Raw genomic sequence first — 14,683 nt, 5'->3', positions numbered from 1 at the left:
GCGTGACTAACGCCCAACATGTCTCCTTACCCCCAACTTGACATGCGCCTGTGGTTCGTTGAGACGGTAGCGCACCTTCGGTATCGCGTGACGAGTTACCCTTTTCTACATATTGTTTTTGCTTCCACTGGGTCTGCCGTCCCAACCCAACCACTTTTTTTCGCGCACCCGCTAATACCGTCTTTTTCTGGCCCTGTTCCTGCCGTGCCCTACGTCGCACTGAACTTTTCATCTCCACACTCATCAGGACCGCACACTCGCGCACAAAAGCAGCAGCAGTCGAACCCGCACTGCACCAAACTGGCACCTCTCCGTCCCTCGAAGCCGCCCACGCTGCTCAATCTCTACTTCGAACGGCCGCCTTAACGCACGCACAAGGAGAGCTAGCTGATAGGCTCCAACTCCCTCTCAAGGTCCGACCTATCGAAGGAATTCATTCAAACCCATCTTCCTACTACTTGCGCAGCGCTCGCTCGCCGCATACAAACGAACGGCAGACAGACATTAAATCCACCACCACGCTTACTACCGATCGATCCGAATCTGAATCTTAACTACCAAGAGGGCTCGGCCACAATGTCGCTGTTCGCCCGCATCGCGTTTAGTCGCAGTCTCTCCTCGTCGTCGGTGGAGTCTGTCTCCGCGGTATCATCGTCATCATCATCTGCATCAGCAACATCAGCATCATCCTCCGCGAAGTTCGTAATCAAGCCACCATTCCGACCCGAAGGCGAGGAGTCCAGTCCTGCTCTTGTCCACGGACAGAACCAAGACCAAGGGAAACGCCATATAGCCAGGACTCGAGTGCCTGCGGCTCACCACCAGCGGTTGGGGAAGTTGGGCAGCAGCGATGGTGCGATGGCGCGGGGGAGTAGTGGGGATGTAGGCGATTTGGAGCTGGGAACTACTTTGGGGGGCTCCTGGAAGGGCGGTTATGAGGGAGGAGAGCGGGTTCGAGGGGGGGGAAGGGGGAGGGAGACGAGGAGGGAGACGAAGAGGAGTGAATGAACAGCGAGGAGAGGCAGGGAGGGAAGTAAGGATTAAGGAAGGATTCGTGGAGTTAGTCTAGCCTAGTCTAGTCTAAGATGCGGTTCTGCCTACCTGCTTGAGCCGCGGCGCGCATAACCGCTCTTTAGGAGAAAGGCGCCTTGGGCTTCTTGTTATTTTTCCATCAGCGAGGCTAGAAGATTACCCATAGCAACGGTGCAAAATTGATAGTCCTTCCACCTCCTCGTCCATGCATCCGTTATCAACTTCTTCCCGCCCACCCCACTGCTAGCTCCTACCCTACCCTTCCCACTTTTCCCACCAGCAAAGCAACCCCTCTCCCCTCCAACCAGCCACAAATATCCCGCTACCGGTATCCCGCACCTCACCGCACAATCACCATGCGTCGACTCCACTCCAGCGCTTCGTAGACCTAGTATATATCCACCAATCCAATGTAGAACCTCAATCGCTGCTTTTTCTCCTCGGTCTGGCCGGTAATAGGCAGGTCCAGTGCCGTCAATATAGGATCTAGCGTAGGATCTGTCATATTCCACAGCTGAGCGGGCGTGGTAGGAAAACCTGGGATGTCGGCGTTTGTCGTGAACGAACGGAGCGCGGTAAGAGGAGCGTCAGATCTTCTGATAGCAGAGTTTTCAATGCGGGCAATAGAATTGTACGCCCTGCATTATAACTAGTTAGCAGATAAGCAGGACATCTAAATAGTATTTACTTACGTTGTCTGATAGCTTGTAGCGATAAGCCCGCGGAGTTGCTGCATCTCGTTCTGCATCGCTTGGTGGTTTTGCTGCATCTGCTCCTGATTCTGCTGCATCTGCTGCTGCATCTGTTGCATCTGTTCCATGATTGCAGCGGCCTGAGCAATCGGAGGAAGATTGGAAAATTTTGCCAACTCGGTGCCAGCTTGCTGGAGTCCCGCGGTGACTTGGTCGGGCCCTGTTACTGGGAGCTTGACATCTGGTTGCGAGCTAAGCTCCTCTGGTTGTGGGCCAAGCTCCTCTGCAGATTTAGGCTGAGGGGAATTGACGCTTGCCATGGCTTCGAGTGATGTGAAGAAATAAGGAGAAGTTGGGAAGAGGCAGAAAGAAGTTGGGAAGAGGTAGAAAGAAGTGGGAAAGAAGTAGAAAAGAAGTAGGAAGAGGTAGGAAGAGGTAGGAACAAGTTAGAAAGAAATAGGAAAAAGTTGAGAAGAAGTGGAAAATGTTGAGAAAAAGTAGAAGAGGTTAAGAAGAAGTAGGAAGAAGTAGGAAGAAGACTTAAAGACGTGAGTGTGGTGCGGGAAGACGAGTGAATTAAAAGTGGGGCTGGGCAGGCCGCTAGCACGTGCAAACTAAGGGTTTCGCCGCTAGCCCTGATTAATACTTTGGCTATCTCAATGTGACCTTTGGGTCGGCTTGATTGTTTGAAACCTTTCTGTCTTCCAGTCGCAGCAGCGTTTTGAGGCTTAGGTCTCAGGAAGCAGGGCGCCTTAGGTCTTTGGTCCCTGGCGCACCCTCATCTTACTACGACCTCCACGCGCATGTATACTTTCAAGTTAAGAACAACCTAAGAGTAAAAGACTTTACCGTACTAGGCTAATCTTCTACTAGAAATATAAGCTAAAACTATTAGACTAATAGAAAAATAAAGTATAGCTAAGAAGTAGGAGACTAAGAACGTACGTAAGCCTAAGAGGATTTCGGCGACTAGAATACTCGGGGCAAGTAATCCATTCCGCGAAACATAAAGAAGGGCTCGGTCTGCTGCCACAGGGCAAGCTCGCAGCCAAGCCGCCCGCGAAAGCCGCCCAAAGCCGACTCTCTGAGGCCCACACCCCTTCCTCCCCCACAACCATCCCACCGCTCCTCAGCCCAACCCGCCCGGGACGCTACTATCCGATCCGCCCAAACATTCTGCACAAGCTGAGCAAACGCTCGAGCCTCTCGCGGTGTGGAATTCTCCGGATAGAACGACGTGCGTAACAGCTACCCTGGAGGCCTTCGCGGGTGCGTACAATGGGACAGCTACTCTTACTTACTTGTACGGCGAGCCCTTAGATCCGGAGAATTCCCTTCCGCAAGAGCGAGCAACGGAGGGGAGGTTGTGATTTTGTATGCGAGGAAAGAAAGGGGAAGAACGGATGGAGAAGAGACAGGAAACGATTGGAATTCTAGGGATGTATGTGGTGCTCATGCTGAGGGATATATAGATTAAGGCAGAAGTGGGTCAGAAAGTGGGTCAGAAGCCTTCGTAAAGGGAAAAGGGATGGGTACTCAGATTGTGCGGGCGAGAGCGTTCGCCGGAATGACAACACGAGCGCCCATAACCCTTTCGAAGGCGGATAACACCTACGTATCGCAGCGACGTTTTCCAGGCGAACCACTTCTCAAGAGTAGACCCCGCCAAATGCCAAGAAACATCACTCGGGGGCCTTGGATCGCATATTCTTCGTCATTAGTACTCATACATCATGAAAAGGTGCTCCGAATATCCGCCGGCCTATCAAAACCAATGCCCTTGTCGAAGCCGTACGCCCGTGCCCAACGCCGAGAGTAACCTACGCGTGTGCTTGGCCGCCTCCTTGTACGCGACCGTAAACGCTATCGGGCCTACTACGATCCCACCCGTACCCATCAATCCTTCCTTCGCCAAGGCTTAATCGCTCCTCAGCATACTCTCCACCAGATCCCCAAGCGGACCCCAGAAGTCCTTGCTCCCGCTCGCCAGCCCATGCTCATCGATGAACAGCACATAGTGCTTGAAGCTCGTATTCAGATGCGGCTCGAGGCCCAGCTCGATGATGACGGGGTAGTGATGGCAGTAGATGTGGGCATAGACGCGATACAGGCGCTTGAACATGTTGCGGAGGAGAGCGGGGAACGTCTTGGGGAAGGGGACGCCGATGCGGCTCGGGAACATCTGCTCGTTGTCGATGTTGGATTGCACCCAGGCCATGAGGTGCTCGATGTACTCGGGCGCGGGCATCTTGGTGGGCTTCTTGTAGTTTTCGCTGTCTTGCCAGAGGTATTCGAACCTGCGGGAGTTAGCGTCGAAATGTAGTGTGCGTGGAGGGAACTGTACTCGTCTGTTGCCTTCATCTCCGGGCAGCTCTGCGGCGAGCAGAACTCGGTTATGGAACCGTAAAGAAGATTGATCTGGTTGTAGAAGTCGACCACTGGAACCTTTGTTAGAATGTGAGCGTAGTTTTCAACCATCTTGCCTACCGTTGACGGCCAACCACTCGTCCTTGTCCTCGCCCTCGGGCAACTTCACTGCCTTCCTCAAGCTCCCACTTCCCAGCGTCGCTTCCGCATACTGCTTGAGTTGCCAGCTGCTCGTTCCTCGATTCGACTTCTGGGGCTTGAATGGTGCTCGCGTGCGCGGGTTACTAAAGAAAGAAGAAAGTAAGCTGGTGCCCGCAAAGTATCTATCATTGCGTGGTGTGTTTATCTGTCCCTTCGGCGTAGGACAAGAGACGGTACCCGTGCCCGTCGGGCCATCGTACCCTCGCCCAGAGCATATTTCGGCGTCCTTCTTCAGTGCAGAGCGTGTTGGTGAGCGTTTCCCTCCTGGTACGAGTTTGTACGAGTAATTGGGGAACTCGCAGGACGGGCTCTGCTCGTCGGACTGCGAGTGGGGGTTCGGGTGAAGGGCAGGAAGAGCAAAGCCAATGCCCGACACCCCTCCCGCAGCCGAATTGGTTACCAGCTCCGGCAATGTAGCAGCCGAACCCGCCTGCGGCGTCCGCAGCGCTTCCCCGATCCTCTGGAGTGGGCTCTTATACGCCGATCGCGGTCTAGCAGGTGCCAGAACCTCGAACCGACCCTCAGAGGTCTCCGTCCATGCAGGCTTGCCTGCCGCATGCTCTGTCCGGTCGAGGATGTCCATTGCGAGGCTCATGCAGCTCTGGCTCTGGGCGAAGCTGAAGACGGGCTGGAGGGGCTTGGGCTTCGCGGGAAACGGGGGGTGAACGAGGGAAGCGGGAGGGACGAACATTGTTGTTATGAAGCCTGACATCCTTCACGGCGTTCTGGTCTCGAATATATCGGTAGAGCGTGTTGCACGCTGTCTAGAGCGCATTCCGATTGTTAGCCAGGTGATCCGGGGGATGTGAGGAATGTACCAACCGTTAGCCTATGCGGATCTTGTGTGTGGATGGTTTCGAGGGAATGAGCGACAGAATTGGAAACAAGGAGAGAGAGACGAAATAAAGGCGCAAGCAGAGGGGGGTCGGTGACGTTGGGTGTGAGTTCAGTGTTTGGCCCGCCCCGCCATAAACAACCTACGCCACAGTCTGACTAAGCCATTAGCCACACTTAGCTTTCGCTGCTAGTGCTATCACAGGAATCCGGAATCGAACAAGCCACTGTAGGTTGAACAAGAGTCCAAGAAACTTAAAGGTCGCGATTCTCTAGGTCTACTCTAGGTCTATCGATGCAGGTTCTTGACTTCCACCCAATGCATCTACGCTTTTGGTTTGCGACTGGCCACCATCACCTCCTGGGGCTCACATGCTACCCCACCACAAACGCATCTGTATCTACCTAAGATACCCCGGTTCTTGGTTGAAGTAATCCCTATTGCCATTCCGCTCACCATTGGGCCTGTCGAAAGCACCGTCAAGTGACGTCTCAAACTCTCCGCAGTCGAGATCATCAGAGCCGCCACTCTTGACCCTCGCCAGCTGATCGCTGACATAGTGAGCAACATGCTGATCAATCTCCGCTTTCCGCTTGAGCTCCTCTTCATCAAGGAAGCCAATGGAGTTGCTCCGGTTGAGCGGAGTGGCATCTTCGTCGCCATTGGTCGACGTCTCCCAATCACTACGGAAACCAATCGATCTGCTCGTGGAGGAGCGCCGGAAATGATGCGGCTTTTTGGGCTTCCCAGTGGAATTCCAGATGTCATCAAAGTAATGGGCGGCAGCAGTGGTTGGGGTGCGTGGTGTCTGCGGAAGGCGGCAGGTCATGCTGGGAAGTGTTAGTGGTGTAGCAGCGAGCCCATTGACGTAGCTTACCCAGTGTCGTGGATCATCTTTGCGATCAAACCAGTCCAACCGCACTGGTGCGTTGCACCCAACCCGCGGCCTGTATCTCCGTCGAAGAACTCATGGAACCACATGTAATCCCTCCAGTTCGGGTCAAAATCCAGCATCTGATTTCCGTCGTTGATGGCTCTTCTACCGTCATCACCACGTGCGAACAGATGCTGCAGCCGATGTTGTAGCTCTTCGGCGACGTGGCCAAGGTGCATATAGTCGCCTGATCCCGTCGGGCATTCGACCTGCAGATTGTTGCCGTAGTATAGGAAGAATCTCTGTAAAGACTCAATGAGAAGGAAGTTGACAGCCAGCCAGATTGGTCCTCTCCAGTTGCTGTTGCCGCCGAAGAGTCCACTGTCAGAGTCACCCGGAAGGTAGCTAACTTGGTATCGCTGGCCGTTCACGTCCATTGAATACGGATGGTCTTTATGGTATTTTGACAGGGATCGGATGCCATGCTCCGCTAGGAACTCGTCCTCGTCTAGCATCCTCTGGAGAATCCTCTTTAGTCGATCTTCATTCACAAGGGACAGAAGGAGACGGTCGTCTTTGCCACGTTTTTTCATCGACGCAATGTTGCGGGACGCGGTCTCTTTTCGGTTGTTGATGAACCAGTCCAACCTCTTCTTGAAGCTAGGCAATTTGTTGATGACCTCCGGTTCAAGGGTCATGGTGGCGTACAGCGGGATAAGGCCAACTAGAGATCGAACAGGCATCTGGTGGCTCCATGGACCACCCCATGAGATGGCGTCATAGTAGAAGCCATCTTCCTCGTTCCAGAGAGGCTTGGCTTCCCCGTGTGACCGGTACTGCATGGCGTCGCTGATCATAATGAAATGTTCGAAGAATTTAGAGGCCATATCTTCGTAGATGCGCCGGCGTTTGGCCATTTCAAGGCAAATGTTGAGCATGTTCAGGCAGTAGAAGCCCATCCAGCCCGTGCTGTCGGCTTGCTCTAGGACACCGCCAGTGGGCAATGCTTCGGACCGATTGAAGATGCCAATGTTGTCGAGACCGAGGAAACCGCCCTCAAAGATGTTCTTGCCTTCGGCATCCTTACGATTGACCCACCAGGTGAAGTTCAGCAACAGCTTCTGGAAGACGCGCTCAAGGAAGTCATAGTCCGCGCGGCCGTACATCTTGCGTTCCATCTTGAAGACCCTGAAGAGAGACCATGCATGGACAGGTGGATTTACGTCACCGAAATTCCACTCGTACGCAGGCAGCTGGCCATTGGGGTGCATGTACCACTCGCGGGTGAAGAGGTCGAGCTGCTTCTTGGCAAAGTCCGGATCGATCATGGCTAGAGGGATGCAGTGGAACGCGCTGTCCCATGCGGCAAAGAATGGATATTCCCACGAGTCGGGCATGGACAGAATGTCGTCCAGGTACATGTGCTTCCACTCTCTATTCCGGACGTTCTTGCGGCTTTCTGGTGGCGGAGGCATTCCAGGGTCGCCATTTGCCCACTGGTCCCAAACGAAGTGATAGTACTGCTTGCACCAAAGCATTCCGGAGAGCGCCTGGCGCTGGATGTTGCGGAGATCATCAGCCATGGGGAGAGGGCTGATGCGATAGTAGAACTCGTCAGCCTCGGCGCGACGCTGTTCCATGATGTCGTCGAACAGCTCTTCGTCGAGATAGCCCTCGTATCTCTTGGACATCCTAAAGCGCACTACGGCGCACTCACCAGGCGGGACGCCCTCATCCTCGTCGAAAGCGTACCAAGCAGCGCACTTGGTACCGAATCCCTGCGCGTTGACGGCATTCGGCTGCTCGTCGACGATCCGGCGATGGATGCCATCCTTGACATACGGGGTCTTGTTCTGTCCACCCCACAAGCTCTTGTAGTTGGTCTCGTTCTCGGTGAAAAGAAGCTCAGGCTGGACGTCCTCGCCGCTCGAACCAGTGCCCGGCGAGGGCGAGAGCTGCATATAGCGCTCTCCAAGCTTCCAGTGATTCGAATGCGCCGTAGTCGGGGCGATCTTGCGGATCGACGGCTTCTTCTTAAGATCTTCATGACCCCATGCCCAGGTGTTGCGGAACCACATGTGCGGTACAATGTGCAGCGGTGCGGGCTCCGGTCCCCGGTTGTAAGCAGTGACCCGGAACAACAGCTCCTCCGGGTCGTCAGCCTCTTTTGCAGTCTCAATGAAGATGTCCCAGTATCTGTCGTCATCGAACACGCCCGTGTCGGGGAGGTTGTATTCCTTCTCGAGGCGGCTCCGTTTCGCGTTCTCTTTGATGAGGTCTTCGTAGGGAAACTTGCGCTGCGGGTACTTGTAGAGGAATTTCATGTAGGAATGCTACGAGCATCATTAGCAACAGCAACGCCGAACGGGGTGGAGAAAACTCACGGTGGGTGTGTTGTCCAGGTGGAAGTGGCATTCCTTAATCGACTCGCCGTGGTTGCCCTGAGGATTCGACAAGCCGAACAAGCGCTCTTTCAAGAAGTCGCTGCACCAATGTCAGCGATCGATCATGGCGTTCCGGCGCGCGCATACTCTTCCTCGTTCCAGAAAGAAAAGGCGATGTTCTGCAGGCCGTGCGAGTCGGAGACGCCGGCAATGCCGTCCTCGCCCCAGCGAAAGGCTCGTGAACGCGCCATATCATGCGTGAAGTCTGGTATATGTCAGCTAGACCACTGCATCACATCTAACAGCACCTACGGCTCCATGCGTCGCCATCGTGACTGCAGCGGTTCGTCAGTAAGCTCAGCGAACAGCGGCGATTGGACTCACGAGTAGTCTTCGCGGACTGCGCGCAGATTAGCCTAGTCCTCAACCATGTACAGCAACAGAAACCGACCAGTCGCCCACTGCCTCTCGGCAACGTAGGGGCCCCATCGCTTCCAGTAAGCCTTGCGCTCCCGGTCCTGCTTGAGGCGCTTTTCCTCCTCGCAGAGGTATTCCTGATTCTCAATGAGAACCATGGCGGATATGTGGGATGAGAGGATGTTCGGGGTGCGCTGCCAGCAAAATTGGGGTTGTCGTGGGCGAGCAAGGGAATGGCGGTGTCGAGGGCGATGCGCAGGTGAAAGTCAAACAATAGGTATTCACACGACCAAGAAGCGAATGGATGAGCAAATAAGCTATGTGGGTGGGTGTGCAGGAGTCGGAGACGAGGGTATCGCGGGTGTGTAGGGGAGAAAAGTGGGAGAGGCAAAACACGGCAAGGTTTTGAAGCGGCAGAGCAGAGAGCGCGCTTGCTTCTCACGATGCATGCAGGCACTTGCGATGGATGTCATAGATGGGCCGTGCTCCCGGATGCCTGCTTATCGGCCCTCAACGCCTCGATTCTGATTTAGCGCCACCGCCGCCGGTTTCACGTCTCGCGACAGCTTGGCGGTCTGGGGAACATCGACACCGGACCGCGACACTCTCGCATCTTGTGGTACCTACACACGTCTCTGCGTCCGGCCGCGCCGAGAGGCTCTGCGGCCACTACCAAACTGTTGAACGGCGATCCTGCCGGCGAATTTTTAGACAGCCGCGATGGCCTGGGATCCTCAACAGGGGACCGAGGCCGCGGCCATTGCCGATCCTGGCCAGGCGCGTGCCAAGGAAGGTTCCCCTTCGCGGCAAGGACGACCTGCATGTACGCACCACCAGGACGACGGATACGCATGCCAAAAGCAATGCGAGGATAGATTGCGCTCAGAGAGGGCACAGCAAGCCCCGCAAGAGAGTTGATTATGAGAGGAGCCGTTTGCTCGCCTGATTCTGGGGAAACAAGCCGATCAAGGCCCGATGAGTGCTTTGCTCCCCTTCTCACCTCCCGCGTATATAGAAGGGGGGGGACGTACTACCGCGACTTCATAAACCTATTCTGAGGCTCACACTGGAAGAATCCAAAGAAGTTACACGATATTCGCGACACTGCATTGACCGTGTCGACTCACTCGAACGAACTACTCTACGCTGGGCAGTGTGCCAGGGCGACCTAGGCGCGACGGACCAGCTGTTGCACAGCGGTGCCAATTCATCTACTGTGGCTGCACGGGGAATTTTTTCAACCTTGGCATCACACACTCACAGACGCTCATGCCAAACACACTGGGGTATAAGACCTGATTGGCTAAATCAGATCTCACTGACCGTTTGCGGGCCTGTGACTACCTACACCGCAATGCCAAGATTGTAAAACTTCGCCCTGCAACCACAGTAGCTGCAGCATTTGGCCACTCACAAAGCTGCGGAGGCTCTGGTGTCCGCAGGAGCCGACGTAGGAGCAGTAGACACTATACCCAAGCCTCCAATCAATGTGACTGTATTGAGGTATCACACATCAAGAGTCTCATTCTCGCAAAGGCCGGAGCCAACATCGAGCAGACAAACGGGTTGGGCGAAACCCCTCTCCTCGCTGCATGTCGCGCTGACTCGCACAATGCAGTGGGAATGCTGCTTTGTCCGGAAGTAAATCTAGAAAAGAAAAGTGCCAATAAGGTTACTCAGCCCATCGTAGAAGTATCAAGTTAAACAGGCATAGGACTGTCCGAATGTTGCTCGAACGAGGCGCGCGAACTGATACTGTTCGCCATGGTAAGAAGCCTGTCCTTCGATCTTGTCGCGCAAGCCAGTGAGAACAAAATGATCCAACTTCTAATGGATGGTGGGGTCCACGGTTTGGACGTTGAGGCGCGCGATGGGGATGGGGTGAGTGCTCTTCAGGATCGGCAGGTCCGACATGATATTGGAGACTTGATGGCAGATTTCACTAGATTCTGCGATCAAGCGAGGAAACGGACCAGTCGCACCGAAGAGCCAGAGGATGAGTTTTCTTGACGCACTCGAGAGTCTGGAATACGGTCCTCATAAGGATGGCCAGCCACATCAGTGAAGCCCCATTATCGAGTGCCATAGGACCTGGCCTAGGGTTGGGCTGGCATTCTCGCAGTGAATGGGAGTATAAAGAGCCGAACTGAGTGCTGCGTTGCTCGCAGAGCATGGACCTCTCTCTACGGTGTAGCTCCACACGTACAACCTAACTCAAAAGAGCCAACCTAGTCACTGCCTTTACTCTGCTACAAACGGCACCCGCTCAAACCTTTATCTTGCCACCTGGACACCACCTCCCTCCCTTCTCACCGTCCATCTCTCAACTCACCCATATCCGTCTCTCAACTCACCTACATCCACGAAGCTACCCAGGCCAACGATACAATGCGTTTCACCACCCTTTTCGCCGTCTTCGCCGTCCTCGTCAGCTCACTCGCGGCCGCTCTCCCCGCAGAGCTGCAGCAAGCCGCGCCCGCTCAAGAGAAGTGCGGCTGGGGCTTCTACAGGCGCCTCCCTGACCGAGAGGTTGGGGCTGGCGAGCTAGAGGGCAGGAACACAGCCGCACTCGTAGATCTCTGGCAGAACGATCGCTGCTTCGACCTCGAGGACACCGTGTGGAAAATCAACATCGATAATCCTCGATGTGGTCTCTGCGTCTTCTTCGCGTAGGCATCTCCCCCACGTTAACTGGCCCCAACTCAAGGCAGTGACTGACGCTGAGCAACAGGGACAACAACTGCATGGAGGCAATCACTTGGTTCGGCGGTCCGACGCACGAGATCAGGATTCCGGACTCCAAGAGCTTCTGGTGCATGTAGTGTGCGGAGCAGCGCAATTACAGGTACGAGTATCTCCTTTTCACGTCCATTGAGTAACCGCCGCAGCATACTGACCGCCCCTTCCAGGCGTCGACCGGAACGACCACGGATTCTCCCAAGCTTGCTCTCCGCACAACATGAGGTCTAAGGAGTCTTATCCTATCTGGGTGCTATATACAATCTCTTTGTCAGGACTAGCACGGTTACTAGTAGTCTTCCTCTTTGGGTGAGGGCCGTCGTGGGCATGGAACTGGGCATGTAATGCCTATGCAGACATAGGGTTATTTGTGCGAAACCACAGGCCCTGCGGAATATGAAAAATTTCAAACCATAGCCACAGCTAATCAATGATACGGAAATCTGTGCCGCTTGTTGGGGCCTCCCGGTGCGACCAGTTTGACTCAAAGGCCCACAGTCGACAACCGTGTTCCGTGACCACAAGACTGGCTTTTTCCGATCCTGCCGAGCAGCTCTACAACGCAACTCACAGTCATGCCCAGGCATTTCTTCACATGCGCTGCTTCTATGCCGATTCGTTGAGCCAACCGTATTCCGGGAACGCGTCTAAGTCGGGGCTCCAGTCGCTGCAGGACCTAGCATGCTTTGGCTGCTTTGCTGTTACAGACATACAGCAGGGTCTAAAGGGAGCTATCACGATGGTCGGCCGACGGTGTGCTAGGGCGACGGATCTCAAGCGGTAGGCCTTGGAGCTCACGACAATGCTCAGCATTTTGACCGAAGTACGGGTGTGCGCGAGTCTCATATTTACATTCGCGGAAGGTCTATCGGACAATGACTGGAGGATGCTCAGGCCGGCTGTGGCGAAGGATTCAGACCGTTAGGCGTCTTTCTGGCGGCTAACTAGTGTTAGTGTCTCTGGGGGCTGCAATTCGAAATAGGAAGGCGCGAGAGGACTTTGGGGGCGGAGACTACGCCATTAGGCCAGGCGGGTAAAAAGTATAAGTAGCTGGAAATTAAGATGGGAAGCTTTTCGGCAATACGGATTCTCCCTCATTGTGACCGAGGCTGTAGACAATTCTTCTTTAAAAGAAGCAGGAAGAGTACTAAGGATACTTCCGCTAAGAAACAGAAAGGCGCATTGCACGGTCGGGCCCAATGCGGGCATCCAGCTGCGCCAAGATATCAATTGAGCGACGGTTTGCGGCGTAGCTACAGCATATCGCGCGAGAGATATCTTGAGTCCGTATAAAGCGTACTCCGTCTCCAGCTCGCCCAAATCTCTTTCCACTAGTACTTATCCTCTACATTGTTGCCCTAGACACTCCATTCGCCATGGCTACCTCCGAAATAACGCAGACGTTGATAAAATTCGCCGACGCTCCCCCAGCAGACTTAAGCAGTGAAGAGCGGCTTGCCTTCATGGCGGCATGTGAGAAGGCAAAGCTGGCTGTTGAGAATCCCTTGGAAGCTACCCTTCGTTTTATGCTCGGCGTCAGTAATGCCTCTCCATGCAGCTAGCACTCGATGAACTCCATCCAGCGCCAAGGTATACTAAACAGAGATAGGGCCTTGAGAGCGTAGCGCTCAGACTTGGTGTGGACATGAAATTGCTCGATCTTGGTGTGGAGTCCCAAGGTCCGATCACCGCTGATCAGCTGGCTTCCGGGTCTGGCGCAGACGTTGTGCTTGTGGGTAGGTCTGACAGTTTCCTCTTGAGTGGATTGTCGTTGAGCAAAGGCTGATACTTCTAGTCCGCATCATGAGGATGCTGGTAGCAATGGCCCTCTTCAAAGAGGTTGGTCACCATACATATCTCGCGAACCCGCTGGCGGGCGCATGGGTCACCGGTTCTCCCCTCAGGGAGGGAGTCCTTCACTTGTGGGTTCCCAGCTAGTCCGTACAAGTACAAGAACTGCCCGGAAGAGGCTAACTAACTTTTCTCCTTAGATCCGCTCAGCTTCCCCCGATTGTTTTCCTTCCGGAATACCTAGAGGAAAAGGGATATCACAATCCCACTGATGCGGAAGATGGCCCGTTCCAATTCGCGCGCCAATCCCATTTACATTTCTTCGAGTGGCTGAGCAAGAAGCCCAGAATCCAGAACGCGTTCAATACCACGATGAGTATCTCGCGATCGCAACGTGGGCAAGAGTGGTTTGAAATCTATCCCGTCGAGGAGAAGCTCCGTCTATCCAACCCTGATGCCTCGGCGATCCTGCTCGTCGATATCGGCGGCAACGTTGGCCACGACCTCATCAACTTCCAGAAGAAGTTCCCGGACTTACCGGGAAGACTCGTTTTCGAAGACCTCCCCGGGGTCGTGGCCGCCGCTGGGGATCTTCCGAAGGGGATCGAAGGCGTCGGCCATGACTTCTTCCAACCACTGCCCCCAGCCCTCCGCAACGCCAAGGCATACTATCTCCGCCAGATCCTTCACGACTGGCCGGATAAGCAAGCGCGCCAGATACTGGAGAACGTCCGAGAGGCCATGGCGAACGGTTCGATCCTTCTGATCAATGAGACGATAATGCCGGATGACAATGTGGCGCTCTACCAGGCCGAGCTCGATATGCTCATGATGGGCGTACTTGCTTCGCTTGATCGGACTGCGGGTCAGTTGGAGGAGCTCCTTGATTCGGCTGGGTTCAGGCTCGTTGGGTCTTGGAAGCCGAAGGATTTTGTTCCTGGATCGGGAACGCTTTTTGAGGCCGTGCTGAAGGGGTGAGGGGCTCGAAGAGCGTTGCTTTGTTTCGTTCCAGCTGGGCGCGAGGTGCTTCCACGTTGTTATTGACCAATCTCTTAGCCGTGTTTTCTCGTGTAGCTGTGTTCTGAATGATGTTGAGGTTGAGGTGGCTTGGGATCTATGTGGGAGCGGGGTCCTTTTGGACTAGCCCGAAACGAGTCGGCCTGGGCGGGGAAGCAGTGACAATACACGTTCCTTCTTCCGACCGCAGATTCCCACCACATCATGCGAAACTCTCCTCGGGCTCATACCGTATGTCCTAGCCAAAAGTGACGTGAGGGCTCTTTGCGGTGACGCGGGAGCAGGCGGTCCAATGATCGTTGAGGATTCTTGGTAAGTGCATGCCAGCTGTACT

The 14,683-nt window shown here is 54.6% G+C and overlaps 7 protein-coding genes across 7 annotated transcripts; 3 read left to right on the top strand and 4 right to left on the bottom strand.

Annotated features, from left to right (window-relative positions):
- Positions 1-240: 240 nt before the first annotated feature.
- On the top strand, positions 241-1,214 carry BU26DRAFT_32280 (uncharacterized protein). The gene has a single exon (XM_033822087.1). The coding sequence runs from the start codon at positions 577-579 to the stop codon at positions 1,006-1,008; it is 432 nt and encodes a 143-aa protein (XP_033691942.1). The 5' UTR covers positions 241-576; the 3' UTR covers positions 1,009-1,214.
- On the bottom strand, positions 1,028-2,285 carry BU26DRAFT_546133 (uncharacterized protein). Its single transcript, XM_033831813.1, has 2 exons — positions 1,725-2,285; positions 1,028-1,670 (listed from the first exon to the last, which is right to left on the bottom strand). Exons 1-2 carry the CDS (start codon positions 2,042-2,044, stop codon positions 1,421-1,423), a joined length of 570 nt encoding a protein of 189 aa, XP_033691941.1. The 5' UTR covers positions 2,045-2,285; the 3' UTR covers positions 1,028-1,420.
- Positions 2,286-3,256: 971 nt separating this feature from the next.
- Positions 3,257-5,169, bottom strand: BU26DRAFT_446066 (uncharacterized protein). The gene is made up of 4 exons (XM_033824605.1): positions 5,115-5,169; positions 4,212-5,056; positions 4,069-4,162; positions 3,257-4,021 (listed from the first exon to the last, which is right to left on the bottom strand). Exons 2-4 carry the CDS (start codon positions 5,002-5,004, stop codon positions 3,643-3,645), a joined length of 1,266 nt encoding a protein of 421 aa, XP_033691940.1. The 5' UTR covers positions 5,005-5,056; positions 5,115-5,169; the 3' UTR covers positions 3,257-3,642.
- A 205-nt stretch (positions 5,170-5,374) lies between these two features.
- BU26DRAFT_513671 (uncharacterized protein) lies at positions 5,375-9,250 on the bottom strand. Its single transcript, XM_033827674.1, has 7 exons — positions 8,837-9,250; positions 8,770-8,785; positions 8,698-8,720; positions 8,533-8,650; positions 8,386-8,485; positions 6,005-8,334; positions 5,375-5,957 (listed from the first exon to the last, which is right to left on the bottom strand). The coding sequence occupies exons 1-7, from the start codon at positions 8,958-8,960 to the stop codon at positions 5,528-5,530; spliced, it is 3,141 nt and encodes a 1,046-aa protein (XP_033691939.1). The 5' UTR covers positions 8,961-9,250; the 3' UTR covers positions 5,375-5,527.
- Positions 9,251-11,190: 1,940 nt separating this feature from the next.
- Positions 11,191-11,772, top strand: BU26DRAFT_558366 (uncharacterized protein; the record flags this gene model as incomplete). Its single annotated transcript, XM_033832556.1, has 3 exons — positions 11,191-11,471; positions 11,534-11,614; positions 11,712-11,772. 3 exons carry the CDS (start codon positions 11,191-11,193, stop codon positions 11,770-11,772), a joined length of 423 nt encoding a protein of 140 aa, XP_033691938.1.
- Positions 11,773-12,858: 1,086 nt separating this feature from the next.
- Positions 12,859-14,519, top strand: BU26DRAFT_446061 (S-adenosyl-L-methionine-dependent methyltransferase). Its single transcript, XM_033824604.1, has 4 exons — positions 12,859-13,076; positions 13,151-13,277; positions 13,337-13,463; positions 13,533-14,519. Exons 1-4 carry the CDS (start codon positions 12,918-12,920, stop codon positions 14,308-14,310), a joined length of 1,191 nt encoding a protein of 396 aa, XP_033691937.1. The 5' UTR covers positions 12,859-12,917; the 3' UTR covers positions 14,311-14,519.
- On the bottom strand, positions 14,348-14,650 carry BU26DRAFT_32134 (uncharacterized protein). Its single transcript, XM_033822065.1, has one exon. It carries the CDS (start codon positions 14,553-14,555, stop codon positions 14,385-14,387), a length of 171 nt encoding a protein of 56 aa, XP_033691936.1. The 5' UTR covers positions 14,556-14,650; the 3' UTR covers positions 14,348-14,384.
- Positions 14,651-14,683: the final 33 nt, after the last annotated feature.

Source organism: Trematosphaeria pertusa (genome assembly GCF_010094035.1).
Source record: "Trematosphaeria pertusa strain CBS 122368 unplaced genomic scaffold BU26scaffold_1, whole genome shotgun sequence".
NCBI lineage: Eukaryota > Fungi > Ascomycota > Dothideomycetes > Pleosporales > Trematosphaeriaceae > Trematosphaeria > Trematosphaeria pertusa.
This window is presented reverse-complemented; position numbering and strand designations above follow the sequence as displayed.

What these genes read in the sequence shown, in the direction of transcription:
- BU26DRAFT_32134 (XM_033822065.1), bottom strand. Translation starts at nt 14,555, where the DNA reads ATGATGTGGTGGGAATCTGCGGTCGGAAGAAGGAACGTGTATTGTCAC.
- BU26DRAFT_513671 (XM_033827674.1), bottom strand. Translation starts at nt 8,960, where the DNA reads ATGGTTCTCATTGAGAATCAGGAATACCTCTGCGAGGAGGAAAAGCGC. An exon ending in CGATGGCGACGCATGGAGCC is followed by an intron (nt 8,651 to 8,697) that starts GTAGGTGCTGTT and finishes GACATATACCAG; the next exon opens with ACTTCACGCATGATATGGCG. An exon ending in ACCTGGACAACACACCCACC is followed by an intron (nt 8,335 to 8,385) that starts GTGAGTTTTCTC and finishes TGATGCTCGTAG; the next exon opens with CATTCCTACATGAAATTCCT.
- BU26DRAFT_546133 (XM_033831813.1), bottom strand. Translation starts at nt 2,044, where the DNA reads ATGGCAAGCGTCAATTCCCCTCAGCCTAAATCTGCAGAGGAGCTTGGC. An exon ending in GCTACAAGCTATCAGACAAC is followed by an intron (nt 1,671 to 1,724) that starts GTAAGTAAATAC and finishes GTTATAATGCAG; the next exon opens with GGCGTACAATTCTATTGCCC.
- BU26DRAFT_446061 (XM_033824604.1), top strand. Translation starts at nt 12,918, where the DNA reads ATGGCTACCTCCGAAATAACGCAGACGTTGATAAAATTCGCCGACGCT. An exon ending in CCCTTCGTTTTATGCTCGGC is followed by an intron (nt 13,077 to 13,150) that starts GTCAGTAATGCC and finishes AAACAGAGATAG; the next exon opens with GGCCTTGAGAGCGTAGCGCT. An exon ending in CGCAGACGTTGTGCTTGTGG is followed by an intron (nt 13,278 to 13,336) that starts GTAGGTCTGACA and finishes TGATACTTCTAG; the next exon opens with TCCGCATCATGAGGATGCTG.
- BU26DRAFT_32280 (XM_033822087.1), top strand. Translation starts at nt 577, where the DNA reads ATGTCGCTGTTCGCCCGCATCGCGTTTAGTCGCAGTCTCTCCTCGTCG.
- BU26DRAFT_446066 (XM_033824605.1), bottom strand. Translation starts at nt 5,004, where the DNA reads ATGTCAGGCTTCATAACAACAATGTTCGTCCCTCCCGCTTCCCTCGTT. An exon ending in CGAGTGGTTGGCCGTCAACG is followed by an intron (nt 4,163 to 4,211) that starts GTAGGCAAGATG and finishes CAAAGGTTCCAG; the next exon opens with TGGTCGACTTCTACAACCAG. An exon ending in GAGATGAAGGCAACAGACGA is followed by an intron (nt 4,022 to 4,068) that starts GTACAGTTCCCT and finishes TAACTCCCGCAG; the next exon opens with GTTCGAATACCTCTGGCAAG.